The sequence below is a fragment of the Diachasmimorpha longicaudata genome, chromosome 7 (genome assembly GCF_034640455.1).
Source record: "Diachasmimorpha longicaudata isolate KC_UGA_2023 chromosome 7, iyDiaLong2, whole genome shotgun sequence".
NCBI lineage: Eukaryota > Metazoa > Arthropoda > Insecta > Hymenoptera > Braconidae > Diachasmimorpha > Diachasmimorpha longicaudata.
In genome coordinates, this window is record NC_087231.1 from 5214130 (window position 1) to 5234787 (window position 20658).

A 20658-nucleotide genomic window follows, 5' to 3' on the forward strand; every position below is an offset into this window, starting at 1 on the left:
AGTAAAATATTAAGTGCACGAGGGGGTAAGAAATCTCGGGGGTTAATTTTAATTTCACCAATTTTTTTTCGTCCAACATCTCGGGGCGCAGGTAATTTTCTACCCTGAGGAGAATAGACGTAATTACTTAACGCCTCTGAGACCACCCCTCAGCCATCCCAGTGCCCTGTATCTCGCCCCTCACTTATTAAAAGAGGATCGCGCCCCGGAGGCCTGGCACGAGGGGAAGGAAGTCTGTGTACGCCCCTATCCGTCGTTCCTCTCCTAAATTCTACGGCGCTTCGAGTGAAAAAAATTCCAAAAATTGTGTAGCAAAAATATTTACCAAAATTCAATTCGGACCATTAACTGCAACCATTTCAACCACTGCTACCCCTCCTGAATCATCTGATTAATTTCTTTAAACAGCTGAAAAGCCCGGAAAATCTGTCTTATTGAAAATAAATTGTCGGATGGATTTCCCTCGATTTAAAAATTGCAGAGTGAAATGATGTTGTCGGGGTGTTTGTTGTTGTTCTGGGGGTAGTTTTTGTCAGAGTCAGGTGGAAGGGAGGAGCCATCTTGCGGTCGTCAATTGATTCATCCCCACCAGAAATTTTTCCCCCTCTCGATGCTCAGCGCGATGTAGGTAGGGGACGTCGATTCAATTCCAGGGTTAAAAAGTAGACAGCGAGGGCGTGACTCGGACTGAGAATATCCAGCGGGGATTGGTCGACGGTACCGCGGATCCCCAGAACCCACTGGACGTCTGTCCAATGGCTGGGACAATGGGTGGAAACCAAAACGGGTTCTTCATGCTGTTCAAATGTTGGTGGGGAAATACTAGGTCTACACTCGGAACAGATAGTACTGTGCCGTTGGCTCGTGCCGTTGTGGTCCAACCAGGCCACAGAACCCCTCAGACTCTCTCAGTCGGTCGAACAACGAGATATTCCACTGACAGTTGTTAACGCGACACACGGAATGTTCAATTGATTTGGTTATTGTTGAAGTGATGATGACAAAACGTGGATAATTAATGTAAATTGTGTCTGCCAGTGAATTTTTTGACTGTGAATTATTGATAAGTGGTGTTATTGATGCCTGAGGGACTCTGACAGGTTCAGTGATTCTGGGAAAATGTTTACCGTTCATGACAAATGTGAGATGAAAATGCTGATGAGACTGTCAAACATACGACTTGTGATTACTTGGTGATTTATACTCCAGGAGGTGTTGGATTTCAAAACTTCATTAAAAGGATTCGATCAGCTGAAGTGGATCGGGAGCTTTCGACATCATTCAATTATCCCTATTTCACCGAATTATAAAAATAAATTACTATCCTAGATTGTGAGTTAATGGCAGCTGCTTGAAGTAGTAATCATGCTGGTCATTTGCAACGGAACCCAGCACCGTTAATTGAAACCAAGAAGGTAAAAGTATCGGTGAAAGGCCTGAACGCCTGCCGTCGGATCCCCGTTCAGAGCCCAAGACCTGCGGTTCTGCCAAATATTGCGCATGAATTCGCGAATGAGTCGGAATTCATCCAGCCGACGATACTCATCAAATCACCTGAATGTCAAAGACGAGAAGAAACATTTCTAATCACCTCGGGAACAAAAGAACTCAGTGATAAATGCAAGTGTCAATATCATCGAGGAAATAGTGTCCCCGTCTGGGGTAACAATCCCAAAAATCGTCACGTTGGTGCCCAATATGGTGTTGGAACCAGGAGGTGGTCTGTCGTTCCCACCGCCTCCTGTTGGAGGAACAGCCAGTACTGGTGGCTCATTGCTGGCTCCAGCGAGGCTGTTCCAGAGGGCGACACCTGTATTTCCGTTTCACCTGGGATGGCCACCGCATCATGCTGTACTTGGGAATGTACAGAGTCAGGTGCAACAGACAATGCAGGCACAGCATCAGGCCGCTGCTGCTGCTGTCAGATTTCTCAGTCATCATCATCCACATCATGCACATCCGGCCCTCGCAAGCCATCCCCTGGTACCGGGTATGACAGCCCATCATCCAGGTGCACATCATCTTCATCATGCTGGTGATCATCCGGATGACGATGACGATAAAAAAGGTATTGCAATGGTTTATAAAATGATTTGTCAAGTATTCATCTGAGGAAGCGACTGTACAGGATATACACATACATGTTTCCTACGATAAGTGTAAATGTCAGGGTCAAATTATTAAGGCTACATCGTCAGGTTGACTGCCGAGTATCGAGTCGTGACGTTAATCGTTCTGTCATTCATTGATAAATGATACTGTTCACATTTTCCGTCGATTCGCGGCGATCATCACAGGAGGATTTCCAGGGAAATCAAGAACAATGTCCGAGAAAACGATCCTCTGGGATTCCGGTAACGCGGTCAATCATAAAATCTTTCCCACCAGTCTCGCGGGATCACTTACCGTTTGAAGGGCGCGGGGTGATGGGGGGGGGGGTTGATGGAGGAGGAATGGGGCACAGGAGCTATATGCTTTCAGTCGGATCTTCACACTACACAAACTCGCTCCCATCATTCCGACGGACGAGCCTCACGTTTCACCGAGTTGGGGTGAAAATCTGTTTTTTACGTGATCCCATTCGCGAGACTTCTCCCTCCTTCTGTTGCGCTGTTTATTCTCCCGAGTTGTAAAACAGAAGCACTCATGCTATTGCTCAAAGTTCTTTACTCTTCCCAAGTTGTGTGCGCTTCACACTTGCCGGTATGTCTAGCTGTTGTTTTTTTTTTTTACGGGTGTTTGGAATATATTAGTTTTAAGTAGATGGTTGATGCGTTTGGATGATGAATTTGTACCCAAATCAATCAGTGATCAGACCTGCTGACAGATCTGATAGCTGTGATTATGAAAAATAATATAATGGGGCGTTCTTTCTATGAGGTTTCGTGACGGCAGCACAACTGGCTCATAATTAGGCCGGTTCTCTCAAATTGGGGCCACTCATCTTTCATTGGTTTTCGAACAACAGATGCCAGAAAAACCACCTGCAAGCAAACAACAGATTTCCCGGTGTTCCACCCTGATTTCTCAGGTGACCTGAGGGCAAATATCAGGAAGGACAGCCGTCCACTGCGGCATAAAGTATTCTCAGGAGCATAATGATCCCGCAAGAAGTTTTTGTCAATCTCATAATCGTTAAATAATGACAGGATACTCTGCACTATTATCCCTCCGATCGAAAAACAACGAATAATTTGAAAATGAGGTACATTCTCACTAAAACTTACCCCAAAGGCATTAATCACGATGTCTATAAATATGTAAAGAGTTGAGCAAAAACTAACTGCCTTTTAATCTGTCAATTTTGTACAAGAAATTGTGTGAAATTCAAAGGCACAAGTTTACGTACACCTTTGAGAGAGACTGGAGGATTGTATGAAAATAGGGTTGATGTTGGCAGAGTTGATGAGGAGGCAAGAAGCTCCCCTCCCCTCTTCCGATGGTAGAGGATAGATGTAAGAAAAAATCCTTTTGAAAGGAAAGAACAAAACAAGCCGGCAGGGGTAATAACTTAATTTAAACTAAACTACAGTTTAATAATTCTCAGCCCAAGCCGTCCGTGGAAGATGCACCAAGGCAACCAGCAATTTAAGAGCCGCCGTTAACTGCCGGTCGTTAGTCCCTTTTCAAAACTTCTATCTTTATTCTCCCTCAACACTCGACCACTCGATGTCTTCATTCCACTCGGGCTTTGGCACATGCATTCGACTCACTCACTTCATCTTACCTTTTTCCCTTCAAACACTTACCTCGTGCACCCTGATGCACTGCCCTGATGCCTTGCCTATCCCACGTGGTGCAGCACTATGCAGAGAAGGGGGGAAAAAATGAGAGACTCCCATGTGCAGAGGTAATGCTTGCGTGTCGTGGATAGCGCCGGGCCCTGGGGCACCGAAACCTCTTGCCCGAGTGTAACCAACAAATTGAATCGTCGAAATTCCCATCCTGTGAGAAGTATTCCACTAACGACTGTAAAAAACGTCAATTCCTCGTCGCGTATCTCCATCATCTGGCTCACATAGTTCAAATAAATACCGGAGAAAGGTCTCCCCAGGAGTCGCCAGGGTCTTCTGCGAAAACGAAAGCATAAATTTCCCACATCATTTGAAAATATTTTGTCCAACAAATTTTCATCTCATTCAATTATCATGATACACAAGTTACCACATTCAAAATGTTTTTTGTCATGACAGCCGTGGGCTGAAGCGTGTTTTAGGGCTTCACGAACCCGCTTCTTTCAGACGCTAACAACTACTTCAAATTGAGGGCGCAGATTTCACAAAAAAATTGGCAGAAGCGAAATAAATTTTGCCACTTCTTTTCTGGTGAAGTTGGCTTGGTTTTTTTTCCCCAATGATTTGGAGGAATGACACCTTCGAAAGGTATCATTATGCTACTCATGACAGCCTCATTCGGGAGGAGTTACCGGTTACAGCAAGAAGACGAAATGTTTCAAGACGGGGATGAGGATGATCGTAGATGCAAAGGAGGTTATATTCTGATCTATTATATTCTCTGATGTGCGTGATAATGAACTCCCTCACGCGATCCCCAGACGTTTGTCGATCCACATAGAGACTTATACTGAGAGAGTGTTATAATTATCACAGCGACGTCCAGCGAGATTGGTTTTTATTTCAGTGTTTGGGGAGTGAATAATTGAGCTGCAATATGTTTCCGTGATAACTCACGTCTATAAAATCAGGCCGAAGATGGATTACTGAAATAAAAAAAAATTGTGCCTCAAAGTGTCATCTGAAAGATATCATTGGAGAAGACTATCGGAATTTCTCTTTTTTCATGTATCCCTCTCATCATCGCTTGTCCGTCACTGGTATATCTTCCTCTCCGTAATCTCCCGGCTTCAACGATCATTATACAAAGTCATTACTTTTTTATTACCACATGATGGCCTATACAGTTGGATTTTTCTCGGAATTTAAATAGGTGAATTTTCAATGTTATGGATTTGAATTTATATTCAAGATGAAATTGTATTTTGGAAAAATGGAATTTTTATGGAAATTTTTGTAGCAATAATCGATTTGAGGAAGAGTTGATTACCACAAATGTTCAGTTAACTCAATTGAAAAGCTCCCCTCCCGCTCCTGATCAATTAGATGATTAAAATTTAATTTTTTTCCATTAATTTTCGCGACAAAATTCTCTTCTAAGAAAAAGAGAAAATTCTCTACAATTCTCGTGGACCACTAACTGAATAAAAAATTCCATAAACAATTTGATATTGTAATCCTCGTATTGATTAACCAGTCATTGATATTACAATGGAATCTACACAAAGTCAAAGGCATGAGACGTTGAGACAGCTCACGTATCCAGTGTAAATAAAAATAAATCCCCCCGCCAGACCCAAGGAAAACATTAATTAAATAGTCGGAATGGCTTGAGCACGAGGATTGTTACACCCGACGGAGCACAGATACGCTGTATTTATATGCTCCGCTAATTGTCTTTAATGATAACGATCTTGAATTACAATTGTTCGCGAGTTCGCACCGACGTTACAAGTGGAAAAGGGTTCAAAAACACCTCAACCCCGTCCCCCAATTTCCCATTCAGAACCGAGGCATTTGCTTAACATCAATTCGAGTCACGGCGGAAATTAAAACGACTGTGTATACACCGCGCTGCATTAGTTCTCTCCGTTGTACTCATTTTTTTTTTTTTTTCGGTCGATTTGTACATGACAGAGACGATAATGCTTGTCGCTAAAGCATAATTTATGATTCTCTCAATTACGCTTAATGTTGTTGGACGTGTATTTATTTATCATTGGCCATTTTTATCGTGTAACACTCGCATTTTTATTTTCAACCATTTTTATTATCGCTCCGTTGGTTTTCGGAAATTCCGGAGGAGTTACTGCATCGAGAGACGAAGCATTATCTCTCCTATCTGATTGAAATTACCTTTAATTAACATTTTCAACTGCATGTTATTTAATAATAGAGTTGAAAACAATTCAATGGATGTAATCGGGCAATGTTAATTGCAAATTCTGTGGTTTGTTATACTGTACAATGATACAATACTGATACTTGGACTTTGTGCGATGGGTGAATTATTTTCGCGCGAGTTAACCCAGCGAAAGTGTGTGGTTGATAATTAAAATTGTTATTTATGACATTGTGCCCTAATCGTCCTGGTTCTCTTGCACAACGGGCATTAATTAGCAACGCCCGGATTACCTCGCAAGTCTCCCATAATGTGTAACGTGACGTTCCCTCTCCCTTTCCTGGTAATCCGGAGGTGGTGGAAGGGGGACAGAAAGAAGAAATTTATAAATTCCAATTGCGAGTAATCGCGGCAAAGACGTTTCAATCCAGGACTTGAGATGCATAATTGCCGAGGCGAACTGATCGTTAGCGATTGGATGATTTGCCTCGGCAGTTGATTGAAAATTAGCATATCCGATGCTCGGTGAATTAATTACATATCCAATCAGAGACGGGTAAAAAATTCATTGATTTAATTGTAGCCTTCGGTAATTGTTGACCGATGACCAACAAATGTTCTGTGATGAATTCATGATTCACCGGTATTACCAGAAAAATGAATATTAATATCGTGGATCAATGTTCAGGTGAATGAGGTAAACGTCATTCGTAGGCATCTGGAGAACAATTCGTGGAGAAGGTGCGTTAAAAGTGAACACAAAGAGAAATATTCAATAAAAATTAGTGGAGTATACGATTTAGAAGGGAACGTTAAATTTAACGCGAGGCAATTATAATTCTTTATCAAAAGGTGGAATTGAATGGAAGTTTAGAGCGGCAATTAATGATTGAAGGATTTCTTTCAATCGTTGATTGATAATTAGCATATTCTATGGGTCTTGAATTGATGGACTATTTTATGGTCTGTACCATCGGTCGGTCATCACCATTGATCGGCGATTAACAAATTTCGAGGCAAATGATGCAGTAGATGATTTAAAGGTGAAGGCATTAGTGTGTAAATTTTGTGCAAGAAAGAAATTATTAATTATAAAAATTGAAAGTTTACTGGTACTTAACGATTGAATGATTTCCTCACTCGTTTATTGAAAATTATCATTTCCCGTGCTTCTTGAATTACTGAAATATTTAATTGCAGGGTTTAGTGGAGATTTAAACTACTGATGAACAAATTTCAAGCGATAAATTCGTTACTTGCAGTCATTAGGCGACGGAGTAATTATTAATACTTTCAAGCAATGTTCAGCTGGAGGTAAATGTCAGTCACCGGCGTTGGGTGTTAAAAGTCATGATATTAATTTACAGTAAAACCTGAAAATCGCAAAATACTTCAGTCAGGCTTAATGAAGATAGAGTACCCGATATAAATGTAAGTCTCGTTTATCACAAATTAATGCTCAAATTTCGTCAAAGCAAGAAATAGTAATTCATTACGGAGATTTATGAATTACATTGCATTGATTCATTTCAATTACACTTGAACCGAGCCGACAATAAATAATTACTCAATACTTCTCCCTATTTGATTGACAATTCATTCAGCCGATGCCACTTGCATTAATAAAAACAAATATTTAAAAAATGAAATGGATAACTAAACATTATTAAACAGAATTATCATCACATTTATTTATCATTCAATCAATTTACGTATAACTCAATCTATTAACCACTGATTGATACATTGAAACAAAGTTGCAATAAACGCAAATGCCATTGAAAGGCCGACGGGAAACGTACATGAAAAGTCACTGGTTGTAAATACACATAATCAAAGTATCAATGATATCAATTAGAGTAAAACCTGAAAATCACGAAATAACACTGACAGCCTTAATGAAGATGATGGAGTACACGATGGAAAAGTGAGTTTTGTTTGTCACGCGTTAACGTTTAAATTTCGCGCAAGAAAGAAATTACAATATTTATTGCATAAATACCGGCTTGAATATAATTCACAACCAAACCCCCCCCCCCTCTCCCTTCTCCTCCCCCATCTATCTTCAACCATTAGCATTGGAGATAATCGGTTTGGTTGTGGGTAAAAGTCAATTCTCGGTTCTTCTGCGCACGCGATTCACGTTTGAGTGAAAAAGAGACACGATAAAGCGAATAATAAAATTGAAAAAATGGATGATAAAGGGAGGAGTAAAGTTGGGAGTAAACATGGAGTGGAGGTGGATCACTTTTTTTTTTCTCTCTTTCTCTCTTCTTTCCAGGAGATTGCTGGCAATCGATATCGACCTTTACCTTCGTAAACGAATGATCCGATTTCGATCGTACTCGTTTAAAACAATCGTCTCGAGTAAGGAGTATAGGTAGCCCGATCCCGAGCGTCGCGTCACACGCAACGGAGATAATATTCTTCGGGAAATGACACGCCAGGGGGTAACAACCCATGGTTAGTAATTGGGCTACCCGAGTCACGGCACGCAACTCCTTTTTAACCCCCTTTGTGCTACCAACGTGCCGGGTTCGCTCTCCCTCTCTCATTTTTTTTCACTTTTTTCAAAATAATTCCGACGTGACAATGAGACATGCAGGGGATGCGGATGTGCTGTCTACTTTTATCGACGACATCTTGGTGTTCTCAGAATCAGAAGTGTGACTGGATGAGCGTGCTCCGTCGACCGGAAAATACAATGCTTTCAATTAAAATTCGAGCCTATCATATTTCATTATTTTTCCGGGCGTTAATTATTAATTCTTCCGACGGTGAGGTATTTGTGAGAGTGATGAGGTAAATAGTTTATTCAGGATGAATGAAGAATGACGAGGACTTAAGTAAAATTATGCAAAGTACATAATTTTTTCCCAGTGCATTCTCAGCTCAACTCCCATCGAGATATTATAATAACCAGTGGTTAATTGAAGTATAATTTTTTTCCAGTCGAGAGGTTAATAAAATGGTGATTATCGAGTGCTTCCGAACTGAAATTCCGCGGGAAACGACGGCTCAATTTAACGCTTGAAAAATGTTAAATGCCCTCGTACACAAGTGAGGGTTTTTTACCCTTTTTTTTTTTATTATTTAGTTCGGGTTTTTTTTTAAGCCGGGAGGCAGAAATCGACTGCGTCTCGGTTTAACTTTAGCAAACGTTAACTTCCCCTTTGGGCATCGCGACGCACGGCGACGTTGGTCAGGAATAACCTCGAGGATCGCACGCCATAGCCGGGGTATTAATGTATAATTAACTGGCTGGCTTGATCGGTATCGGGACAAAAAAAAACTCATGAAAGAATTATTTCGAGAAAATGTAAAACTGCGGCGCCTCGGTTCCATCATTATCCGCTGCCAACCCTCGCCATTAGAGTTAAATCGACATTTCATGGGCTACGGCCTAATAATTTTCAGGGGAGACATTGAAAAATTCAATTCAACATCGAGAAAACATCTTTTGAATTACTGCGAACCCAATAATTATCCAATACCTATTCTGACATACTCTCAGGCATTTTGCGGTCGCATAAAATCTACGATAAAAAAATAAAATCTAGAAAACCGATAAATCAATCCATCATATGCCATTGCTCCGGAGCGAATTCAATTAGTGCGATCAGGGCGCTCCAGTGATAAATTACAATTCATATTCCATGAATGCACCTCGGCGATTAAACTGTCGAACGTTTCCGCGAACCGCCAGTGCAAGACAGCTGAACCCGCGAGTAAAGCAAAACAAGTTTCAGACTTCATCGCTGATAAAAAAAAGTCCCGAGAAATCCCGAGGGGAAAAAAATGAGTAAACCGGGTGTATCGTATGACGTCGTTTACACGCTGGCGATTTGACCGTCGTGAAGTCCCTGGCGTATGAGTTGTGTATAATTATCCCCATCTAGTGACGTTACCGAGGAGTCTCTTAACAACATTCAAACGAGGAAGGGGTAGAAAACTCTCGGCTTCTTCACCAGATCATCGCATGTTACCATGTACTCGAGTGATTACACTCGCGTCTTTGTGCCCCTTCCGCTGCCCCTCAAAAAGTGAAAATTCAGTTCAACAGACACAACAAGCGTCAGTGAGAGAGATGTGTGTACGCCAGTGGCGGGGCCTTTCATTAACGTAAAGATATTTAATTCAAACTCGTCCGACGGGGACGGTGGTAACACTCGCCGAGAGTTGGAAGGGTAAAATGTGGGTACAGGAGGGACGAGGGAGACGGCGAAGGGAGGGGGAGGAGGAGGGGGCGGTGAGAGAGGGGCTCAAACTGGGCGTCAGGAGGATTGATGGTGTCTAGATGCAAATGTAGTCAGTCCGGCACGCAAACCCAGCATATACAACCCACCTACCGACGCCTTATGCCAGTTAACGCCTTACAACTTAATAATCCTCTTCTCACCCGAAAAACCCTCCTCACCCGGGTTCAACTGCATCCCTTTAATTTTATTTCCAATCGTGCGGAAAATAGTGGAGAATCCTGGGAAGAGGTTGGATGCAGAAGGATCTGGAGTTCAGGACAGACTAGATGGCGCTGATGCACGAGGGACGCGAACCTTTGAATCGAATAATTATTTTTGTTATCGATACTCTCCCCTGACTCGCGAAAAAAAAATGATAGTACAATTATTATCATGCTCATGTTCTAATGAATTTTGGACGCGAATTTAATTATAATTTTTCTCAAGATTAAATCACTTTAAATGTAACGACAGCTTTCAAAGCGATTGTGACGATGATATCTCGGGCGCTTCCTGATTCAGGTGGCACTGACGACGTTGTTACCAGTAATTCGAATAGTTGATCCCCAAACTTCTCGGACCTCGGGGAATCCCAACCAGACAGAAGGTGTATCCTTGCGAATTTTGTGAACCATATCAGCTAAACCCCTGTGTTGTCGTCTCACCACTGCAATGGTATTTCTCTGTCCACCCCTGGGGAGTGAGAAACACCACGGGCTCTGTCGTTCTCAGTGCTAATGACTTTGTTGGCTCGCGCTTAACAAGACTACCTTCTAAACTCGGTGCATGTAATGAACATTTTGATACTTGGCACTTACCAACTTGTAGACTGGAATCTGATGGTTGCACCGGGCATTATCTTTTACGTTAAGGAGTGTACAACGTGTGCCAAGGCGTTTTTTGTCCTGTTAAGGGAGAGTGATGCTCATGACTATCGAATTCGCTGCCAAAATGGTGGTATAAAGATTTCCGTTTTTTAGCCCTTGGGAGAAATGGTATCTGATGCATAAAATTAATGTTCAATTCGTAGAATGTGCAAGTAATCATCTCGTGTCCGTGTTTAAGGTGTGATTAATCTACACTTTTAAATTCAATGCCAATTATTAATTGAATAAAACTCGAAATGACAATTAAAATTCTTAAAACAATAATTATCAGCTCTGGGGCTTTGGGAATATCGTGATAATAAAATTACACACCGGAGTGAAACGATAAAACGGAAGACAAATGAAACGACGATGAATATACTCATGCTCAACTGAGGAAAAGGTTAATTATGAAAATATCTCGAGTGAATCGGAGGTGGTTGGGCACGGGTATGGAATTAATTACCAACTTCTCGCCCCTCGTAAACTCAGGGTATAATCGACGGCCAAAGCGACAAAGAGTGATCGCACAGAGGCATGTCGTTGTAATCAGTTTATACATACACATTTAAGATTTTTCATGCCTTTTTTTTTTATTTTTCATTGTTATGATAGGGAGAATGGTCAAACGCGATGGAGACTCGGTGTGCGTGTACACGCGACATGTCTTAACGTCATAATCTTCACCGACTTGTCCCCTCACTGGTATCAGGATACGTGTGAGGGATTTTTCTGTCGTCACAGCGTTAGATGAAAAATTGAGGAGAGAGGAAGCCGCGTGTGACAATTATGATGAAAAAAAATGAATTCATCGCGTTTCTATCAGTTGAAATGCAAAGCAAAATTCGCTGGGATTTTTAAAAAATGAGTAAACATTTTAAACAATTTTTTTCTCTTCTGTGGAATTTTTTCTCGTGTTGATGAACACGTCGGGATGATTTGCTGTCGAACTGCCAACGTCTCTATTATCAGGTCAGAGTCATTTGATTTTTTTATGTGTTGGGTAATTCATTGGACAATTTTTCTTAAAAACATGGAAAAAAATCAGATTGAACTTTTTCATCCTGAAGGGTTTCTACCCACGAGACGATCCTTCAAGCTGCCACTGTGCGCCTGGCACGGACGTGCTCGTTCTGGATTATGGATTATCAATAATGAGAGTCGAGGATCGATATCCATCGGTACGTTGGTTTAGAGTCACTCCGATGTTTGTCTCGTGGAATGAAGAGTCTGGGGGTCAGGTTTGAATGAATCGCCGTCTAATTACGAGAATTGATGCCCTTTCGAAGGCGCCCCGGTCTCGCTCGTTTCACTGTTACTACTTGAGAGAGCGCTGGTGCAATAAAACGAACGAAATCTTCATGCCGTCTTGAGTGAGAAGCTGAAGCTCTGTGGAAAGAACGAGGTAATAAACTACGAGGATAAAAAATCTCTCTAGAACCTTCGTGTCTTTTAATCCAACGTCACTATTGGAACAAAATTGAAATTTCATGGACAGTTATCTAGTCATTTTCAAGAGAATGACATTCAATTGGATTTAGGGAGAGAGGAAGTTATGAAATTTATGAGATATTACGACATTCAGTGGAAATATGTCTTTTTCAACAGCAAGAGGGGAATTATGTTTGATGTCAATCCAATTAGCCATGAATAGCTCAATATTCACTTGAATTTTCCAATCCAATTGGACTAAAAATTATAATTCTTTGATTTAAAAATAAAAATAATGTCATAATAATTTTATCAGAGTGTTATAAATATCTAAACGCAGAAAAGTTGTGAAAAAAGTCTTAAACTTTGCACATAAAAATCCCAGAGGTGTGTGACAGCCTCGATCTGGCAAAAAATATAATTTGCAGATTCCTAACACCACTCGGGCAATATTCATCATCAAACAAAAACTTAATTCAATTTATTAACTCATCTGCATTATTCATGACAATAAAATATGTGAATAGAATTGAAAATGCAATTGAGAGGAATAAATATTGGGGACGTAAAATATACCCGATGCTATCGCGATGGAAAATCTTATTTCGATTTTCTCCATGTCAGGGGCATTGTCCATTTGTTCTCCCGCCCCGTTCCCCACCCCTTCGCCAGGGTTGTCTTGGGAGAGGGAAGAACATCGGGAAAATGACGGGGGGAGGGGGAGCAGGGGGAAGTGCAAGCAACCAAAAGCGAAGGAGGCGAGAGGGGGATGGAAAAAGAAGCGAAGAGATAAGTCCATCGCGAACCGTGGGGTCAATCATAATTCTCGATCTTTTATTCAATTCCCCGGCGCCGGCATTAGCATACATATACACATTGTATGAGAGAGAGAGGTAAACAATCGTCGTTCGTAGATTCCCCAAAGATGATAAGACATTTTCCCGCCACTGGGTAGTCCAGGCTAACTGTGGAGAATGAAACATTCCTCGTAAAATTATGAAATTTTCATGTTTATTCAATATTGTAGGCTGGTCGTATCGAAATGGTGGGGTTAGGGGTCTTGTGCGGCAGGGTCAGGGACGTAGATTCCGAGTCGGGGGATTGGAGACTAATTTTATGAATCTACATTATTAGAAAAAAAAAGGGAATTGTGTGGAGGAATGAATAGCTTTTTAGGGGAGGGGGATATTGGATTTCGATTCGGGGGGATAAGTCCTGTGATATGTCGATGTTTAGATGAAATTGGAATGAGATGTACTCGATGTGAAATTATCCTGTCGATCAATTGATGAAAAAATGCATGATGTGTAGATTTTCGCATTTTTCGGGGATTAATCACAAATTACGTAATTTTTATGATTTATTTTTTTTGCAGGATGTGACGGGGAGTCTGATGAAGGCGGAAGCAAGAGAAGAAGAAGCCGTACGAATTTCAATAGTTGGCAGTTGGAGGAGCTAGAACGTGCATTCCTCTCGAGCCACTATCCAGACGTTTTTATGCGCGAAACGCTGGCTCTGAGGCTTGAACTGAAGGAGAGCCGCGTTGCGGTGAGTTTCATCCTCCATCGCCCATCCGACAATCCACAAAAACTCCGGCAAAAAAATCCAATTCTAATCTCGCATAATTTAAAAAAAAAATCCCCCCTCCGAACCTTTGAATATCTCATTTTGTTTGTTTTGACGTGCGTCAGTTGTGTGTCTATTAGATGGATCCTCGAGATAGCCCTTGAAAGAGAGAGGTCCTTTGCTTTTGGAGGGCTCTCAGTGACAATTGGGGGTTTGTACACTCGGAGAAGACAATTAAAATTTTATGGACAATTTCAGCGCGTAAAAAACTAGGGAATTCAAAAAGGTGCTGACACGCTGTTGAGGGGAATAAATATTCAATGAAATACGTCTGGATTTTTATTCAATTTGAAAAAGAATTTGAATTTCTAATTTTCATAGGTTTTTCAATAAGACGTTGGATTTTTAATTGTTCACTTTCTCGAGATTCTGATGACGCTGAAACGGGCTATAAATTTTATTCAATTATTTTTTATGGACTCTTAGAAATTTTTAAGCAATAATTTTGAATCGTACACTTTTTAAATTTCATTTTCCTAATTATCAAGTTAAGAATTTCACAAATTTCAAGTCGAATATTCCGATGGCCTTCCGATAAAGTCGTTTAACTTTATGATCATATTGAGAAATAAATGTGTATCTAGCTAAACTTTTAATTAAAAAACATTGCGAAAAAAAAACAAGAAAATAGTTTTAATATTGCGGACAAAATTCCCTGCGTCGCCTCCATTTTGTTTGTTTTGACATGGGTAAGTTGCGTGTCTATTTGAGGGGTGCTTGAGATAGTCCTCGAGAAATCGAGAGGTTCTCGGTTTTCAAGAGGCTCTCAGTGTCATGATACAGACTCCGAGCGTAGTACGAGGGCGGACGACGGCTCCTGACCGTTCGACCCTTGACTCTTTATCTCGAGGGGGTAGTCGGTCCATCTGTTCCTCCTGCGGTCATGTATCCAGTAGCTCCAAATGGCTGGGGTGTCCATCCGGAAAAAGGGGCCATCCTGATACGATTTTAAACCGATAAATTCAAAATTACTCCCCAATGACATCACCAACAACTGAATCCACGGGCTATTTACCCCCTTAATCTCCATCCATTGTATTGTAAACGTGATAAAAATTATCGTTCACTCAATGCTGATGGATGTTGACATGAAAATTACCCTCATAGAGTCTAAAAATCACCGAACGACACCCACACACCTTCAACACCCACCAACAATTCCGGAAGAATTTGCGGAGAAATCGATCTCAGTTTTGCTATCATAATCCTGTCGTGGCCCGCAGCGAACGTGCCTATTTCGCCGTCAACCATTTCATTACCTCACAACACCACTCACTCCCTCATCCCACGAAACATTCGCGAGTGCAAAGAAGCAATGAAGTTCGGAGGAGGTACGAGAAAATAGATAAAACGTGTTGGCCTTCAATTTCATCTTTGAAATCGAAAAAAATTTGTTGAGATTTTCCCGATAACTGGAATGTCGTATTTAATTTTCAAATTTATTATTATCTACTCAGTAACGAATTCGAGGAACTCCATCTGAAGGCTTCAGTCAATGTCGTCATAACCATTTCCAAAAAATTGAGGGTGAATCGTTGAAAATTTTCAAACACTCAGGATTTCCTTCTACTTTTTCGTTCAAACGCCTTGTTGATCCCGGTAATTAGTAACCTGGAGGCAAGCTGTCTATTTCCCCATCACAAATTTCATTACCTTCACTCCTCCCACGGACCACTCTAGTGATTAAATAAACGATGCCTACGGAGACAACTTTTGCAAAAATATTCATGCAATATTCATGCAACAAGCACAGTGAATAGATTTTTCCAATTTCGAAAACTTCAGATGTCATTAAAATATCAATAATAACTCTTCCCATTTTTTCCATATTTTAAAACATTTTTCTTCGCGCAAAGTCCCCAGGAAATACGAGAAAATAGACAAATACGTCGGGGTTGGCCTCCAATTTCACGGACTGCCGGATGATTCTCGCGTATGACCGGTATATTCATATTTACGCGGTTAGATACGCTCCATAGACTGCAAGGGAGATTGAACGTTCATGCATATGTCGACCCTAGTCTCGGCCCTGAGATAATGGGCTGCAGCAAGGACGAAAAAAGGGAGTCCCTCATCTCAATGAGGGGGAGACTGGCAACCCGATCGTTCGAGACTGGTGACAGCCTCATCCTCTGACGCATTTCTTTCTTCGCTGTATCTCCATCGGTAAATGACAAAGATTAGATAAAACCCACCACATGTTTAGATTCGAATCTCAGATATGCGTTAATGCGTGACATAATGAAGTCGTCTGGTCATGTCGAGTTGACTCTATTTCAGTTGGAGTTGAAGGGTAAAAATGAGGGATGAGGGAATCAAAAGAGAGTATGTACATGAGTATCGATCCAAGATATCGCGTGAGAGAAAGCCTGGCTTGCACCTACCGCGGTTAAGTTCACCGACTAATGTCTTCATTTCTAGACTTTAAAATCCGACTTCTGGCGCTACGAACATTCATCAACAGATCTCGAATTTAATTAAAATAATAAGGGAACGATCTACAAGACTAAAAACCGAGTGATATTGATGAACGGGGAAGTTAATTAAAGGAGATTGGATTCAAGTTGTGAATTTGCTCCGATTGTGGACGGACATTGACCGGTGAAGCCCGAAGTCCGAATAAATTTTCATTCCCTCGCAAATCCCCGACGTCTCCTCATCCCTCTGCAAATCCCCAATTCCCCGGATCCCATTGCTCGACCAGCTCGCTGATCCCCATATATTGTTAACAGGTGTGGTTTCAAAATCGTCGTGCAAAGTGGCGAAAGAAGGAGCACACGAAGAAGGGTCCAGGTAGGCCAGCGCACAACGCTCATCCCCAGAGTTGCAGTGGTGAGCCAATTCCACCGGAAGAGCTGAGAAGAAAAGAGCGAGAGAGGCGGCAGAAGAAGCTGCTGAAAGCCCTCGAGAGACAGCAGCGTAAACTGGCTGCCAAGGTAAACTATTCCCCCGAAAGCTCTCAACTCTCCAAGGCCGTGCTTCACAAAAACCCTCAAAACTCGTTTAAACTTGTAGCAACGTGAGATTAAAAAACTTTAATTTACCGCATTTTCTGTCGTAATAGGGCATCTCTGTGGACCTCTCAACCCTGAAAGCCGACTGGGAAGCGAGAAGTGCAGCGGCATCGAGTGGTGGGTTAAATGGTCATCTTAGTGGATCATTCGGCCAACTGGGTGGTTTGAACGAAGGCAGCAGTGTCTCTGGCTCCGGTAATGATGCCAACGAGGAGATTGATGTGGTTGGGGGATTGGACTCGTGTTCTGAGAGTGGTAGTGAACGAGTGGACTCGGCAGCTGACGGTTCGATTGATGGTGAGTGCTACTCAAGACTTACGATTGATCAGAACGATCACGGAAGAACATCGCACTCATCAGTTGAACACCAGAGTCCAAAGAGTGGATTGAGCATCAATTTGGATCTCAATCATCAGCAGGGAATTCGTCGCTGGGGCTTGAGCCTTCTCGAGCGACGGAGGGAGCTCGTGAGTCTGAACAATTGCGTTGCGAGAAGATCGACGGAGAGTCCGCGAAGTCTAGTGAGAAGTCCGTTGGACAGGAATGACGATGAGGTGCAGAGTGGCAGCATTGATCTGTCGGTGAAAGGTAGAGAGGACAGGAGAAGGCTCAATCCTTTCTCCATTGACAGTCTACTTGGGAATAATCGGGCTAATACACCTAGGGATGAACAAAATCGCTCATCAACACCCTGCAATCTCACCAATGGTAGGCAATCTAGTTCACCAACTTCACCAATATCTGTACCAACGTCACCATCCACCACGTAGTTGTCCTGCTCTAGTAATGATAATAGGAGGTTTATGCAACGATTTATCTATGGAGACTGATTTAATATCATTATTCGACATATCTGCTGTGAGTCTGATTGTCGATGGCCCATTCCCCTCTCAGGCAACAAATCTTCAGTGTGCAATAAGGAAGTGAGTGTGATGATTACGAGAGAAAATCAATTGATAAATCGATATTGCGACTCTGAGAGTTTAATAATGATCGAGTGTATTTATAATGTAAATAGTCAAAGGAGTTTTAATTTAAAATGAAGGCGTGTAAACAGATGTTATCGCGAGAGCTAGGTGTTAGACGTTTCATGGAAATGATTAAAGTTCAGGGGGGGAGGGGGGGGTTAATTTAATGAGCTAGAAGATGATGTTAGCCTGATTGCCGTGTACATAGATTCGACGTAGGGCATCAAGAGAGTCAGGATAATGAAAATTGGACGATACCATTGTTTAATGAACACTAAAAGACATGATTTCCTGTAAACCTTTTAGAAAGTGAAAATGAGCGATGAAAATTGTGCAAATTGTGGTAATTGATAAGTATTTGTTTTCTTTTCTGAACAAAAAAAAAATTGATGATAAAAAAAGAAGAGATTTAAGAGATGCCATAAATGCCCATGACGTGCAAAAACACAAAACATTACCAATAATACCCAATTATAAATATATTAATTTATTCTCAAGAAAAAAAGTAACAAAAGTCTCATTATTGCATGAAATATTATTCTATTATCCCAGGTTATTACTTCTAATTCGTTAAGAGCCTATTCACCCGGACTCATCAGTGGGGGGAGAAAAAACGGAAAATCACGATGGTGATTTGACCTTCTGAAGTGACGACGCAGTACAGCCAAGGTACAATGCATGGACAATGAGTCGGTGCTCGTAATTTACTTTATGAAGTCACGGGAGGGGGTAGACTGGAAGGCGATTGCACTGGCCCATGTGTTGTATGTGAAACTCCTCATCCAACGACAAAGGCCTATTGTGCCTTGGGCAAAGCCGCAATAATATTATTAACCATATACCATACGCTTGCTCTCGCCCTCGAGCGTCTCCATCCCGACGCGAGAAAGGGCTCTAAAGACCAAGTGGTGTAACCTACGGTATTACCAGTGAGGACTCAATTCACCTCGCCTCCACCTTCGGCTTTCCCTTTCGCGCATTCAGTGACACGCATGTTATTGGATTTCCATGGTAGTCAACAGTCTAATTAAGCTTTTCTATTTTCAATAGACTTCGACCAATTGTTTAATGGCTAACTCGTGGAACTTCTGAAAAATACTGTTGGTAATTTAACTCTTACAGAACCCGCCGTAAAAATACATCAGAGCACAGCACATTCGCCAAGTATTTTCCATAATCCCGAGGACTAATTAAAAAGCGTTTCGATAAATGATTAAACCAGTCCCCATTCACTCAAATGTTAATCACCTCCGCTGGTATCAACGCGATCAATTAAAAAAACCCCGAAACACAGTATGTGTGAATCCGGCAGGTGCTTGACCCAGCGCCCTTTAATCGACGAGATCCACGAATAATTTACCTTTCCTCCCGTACTCCCCCCGAAGGGACTCTGGCGATTTAGCGGCCTCTCAGGAACCCTCCTCGCCCTCCGACGAGAAGCGGTATCGTCCGCCCAACCGTTCCCCGGAGTAAAAAAAGTCCAGGTGAACCTCACATACCCGCTATTTCTCACTTCGCCGGGCCCCTCTCACTCCACCAATATGTCTTTCACTTTACCCTCCCTCACTTTAAAAATTGTTTAACGACGATTTATTGCGGGTCGGGAGTGGCCAAGAGGATCGTGAACGAAGATCCAGTTTGATCGGTCAGATCGCGGTACTCCAGAACGGCGAGAGGGGATAGAGATGATCGGGGGCCTTATAAACCCGTCGATGTATCCATTGGTGCCCCTCGCTGTTATTACGGTTGAGGTTAAAAGGTTGAGAGCTCGCATAAACCACTTGGTACGCCCGATCGACAATCGATATCGATAGTTCCCAGAGGTACTCGACTATCGGCACTCACGATCTTCCAGTCAGTGGGTGGGAGAGGGGGGAACCGATGGGACCCGGCGCGCGTACACATCGGGTGGCCCCACCCACGTCCCACCGTCGGGCCCTCGCCATAACTTCAGAAAAAACGTAACTGATATTCACAAGTTTCTGCATCATTTGCAATTATGTACTACCAGAACCCACACGGAGAGCAGTCAGGTAATTTTTGTGGGAAACTTTGGAAATAATTTCAGTGCTGTACCAGTGTTGCCGTGCAATGTATCGATACAGGAAAATTTCTCAGTTGGAAGTGCCAGCTGTTCGCCTCGCTTCGGCGTGCCGACCGTTGCCCGATGACCAGTCGATACGTTCTGAACTAGGAAGAAAAATTGATGAGCTGGAAAATTGTTTACCCTCAACACTAGAATTTTTTTCGTACATTCTTGTAAAAATTGATGATCTACAATTTTTATGTTGGTTTAATTAACCACTGGACTTCGGCAGTTCGGACCTCGTTTGTAGTGTCGAGCGCTAGAATTTTTTTCCGACTTTTCTCTCTGCGCATCAATATGCATGTATTCGTCGCGACGGGCGTATTGATTGCCCCGTCTCGCATCGATTTCTACTCCATCATTTTTGGCCTTCTAATGGGGGTTCAAAGGACGACTTAATAACGACTTATATGTATACAAACGCAAATGAATTGCTCATTCAATTCGCCATGTGGGTGCCTCGGGTTGAGTATAATTTCGACATGCTATTTTTTTATGAGTCTGCAACATTGG

At 42.0% G+C, this 20658-nt stretch overlaps 1 protein-coding gene across 1 annotated transcript; it reads left to right on the forward strand.

The window, feature by feature from the left end:
• The first annotated feature begins 1566 nt into the window (after positions 1-1566).
• Positions 1567-18573, forward strand: LOC135164315 (uncharacterized). The gene is made up of 4 exons (XM_064124548.1): positions 1567-2068; positions 13827-13999; positions 16810-17013; positions 17142-18573. The coding sequence occupies exons 1-4, from the start codon at positions 1699-1701 to the stop codon at positions 17859-17861; spliced, it is 1467 nt and encodes a 488-aa protein (XP_063980618.1). The 5' UTR covers positions 1567-1698; the 3' UTR covers positions 17862-18573.
• Positions 18574-20658: the final 2085 nt, after the last annotated feature.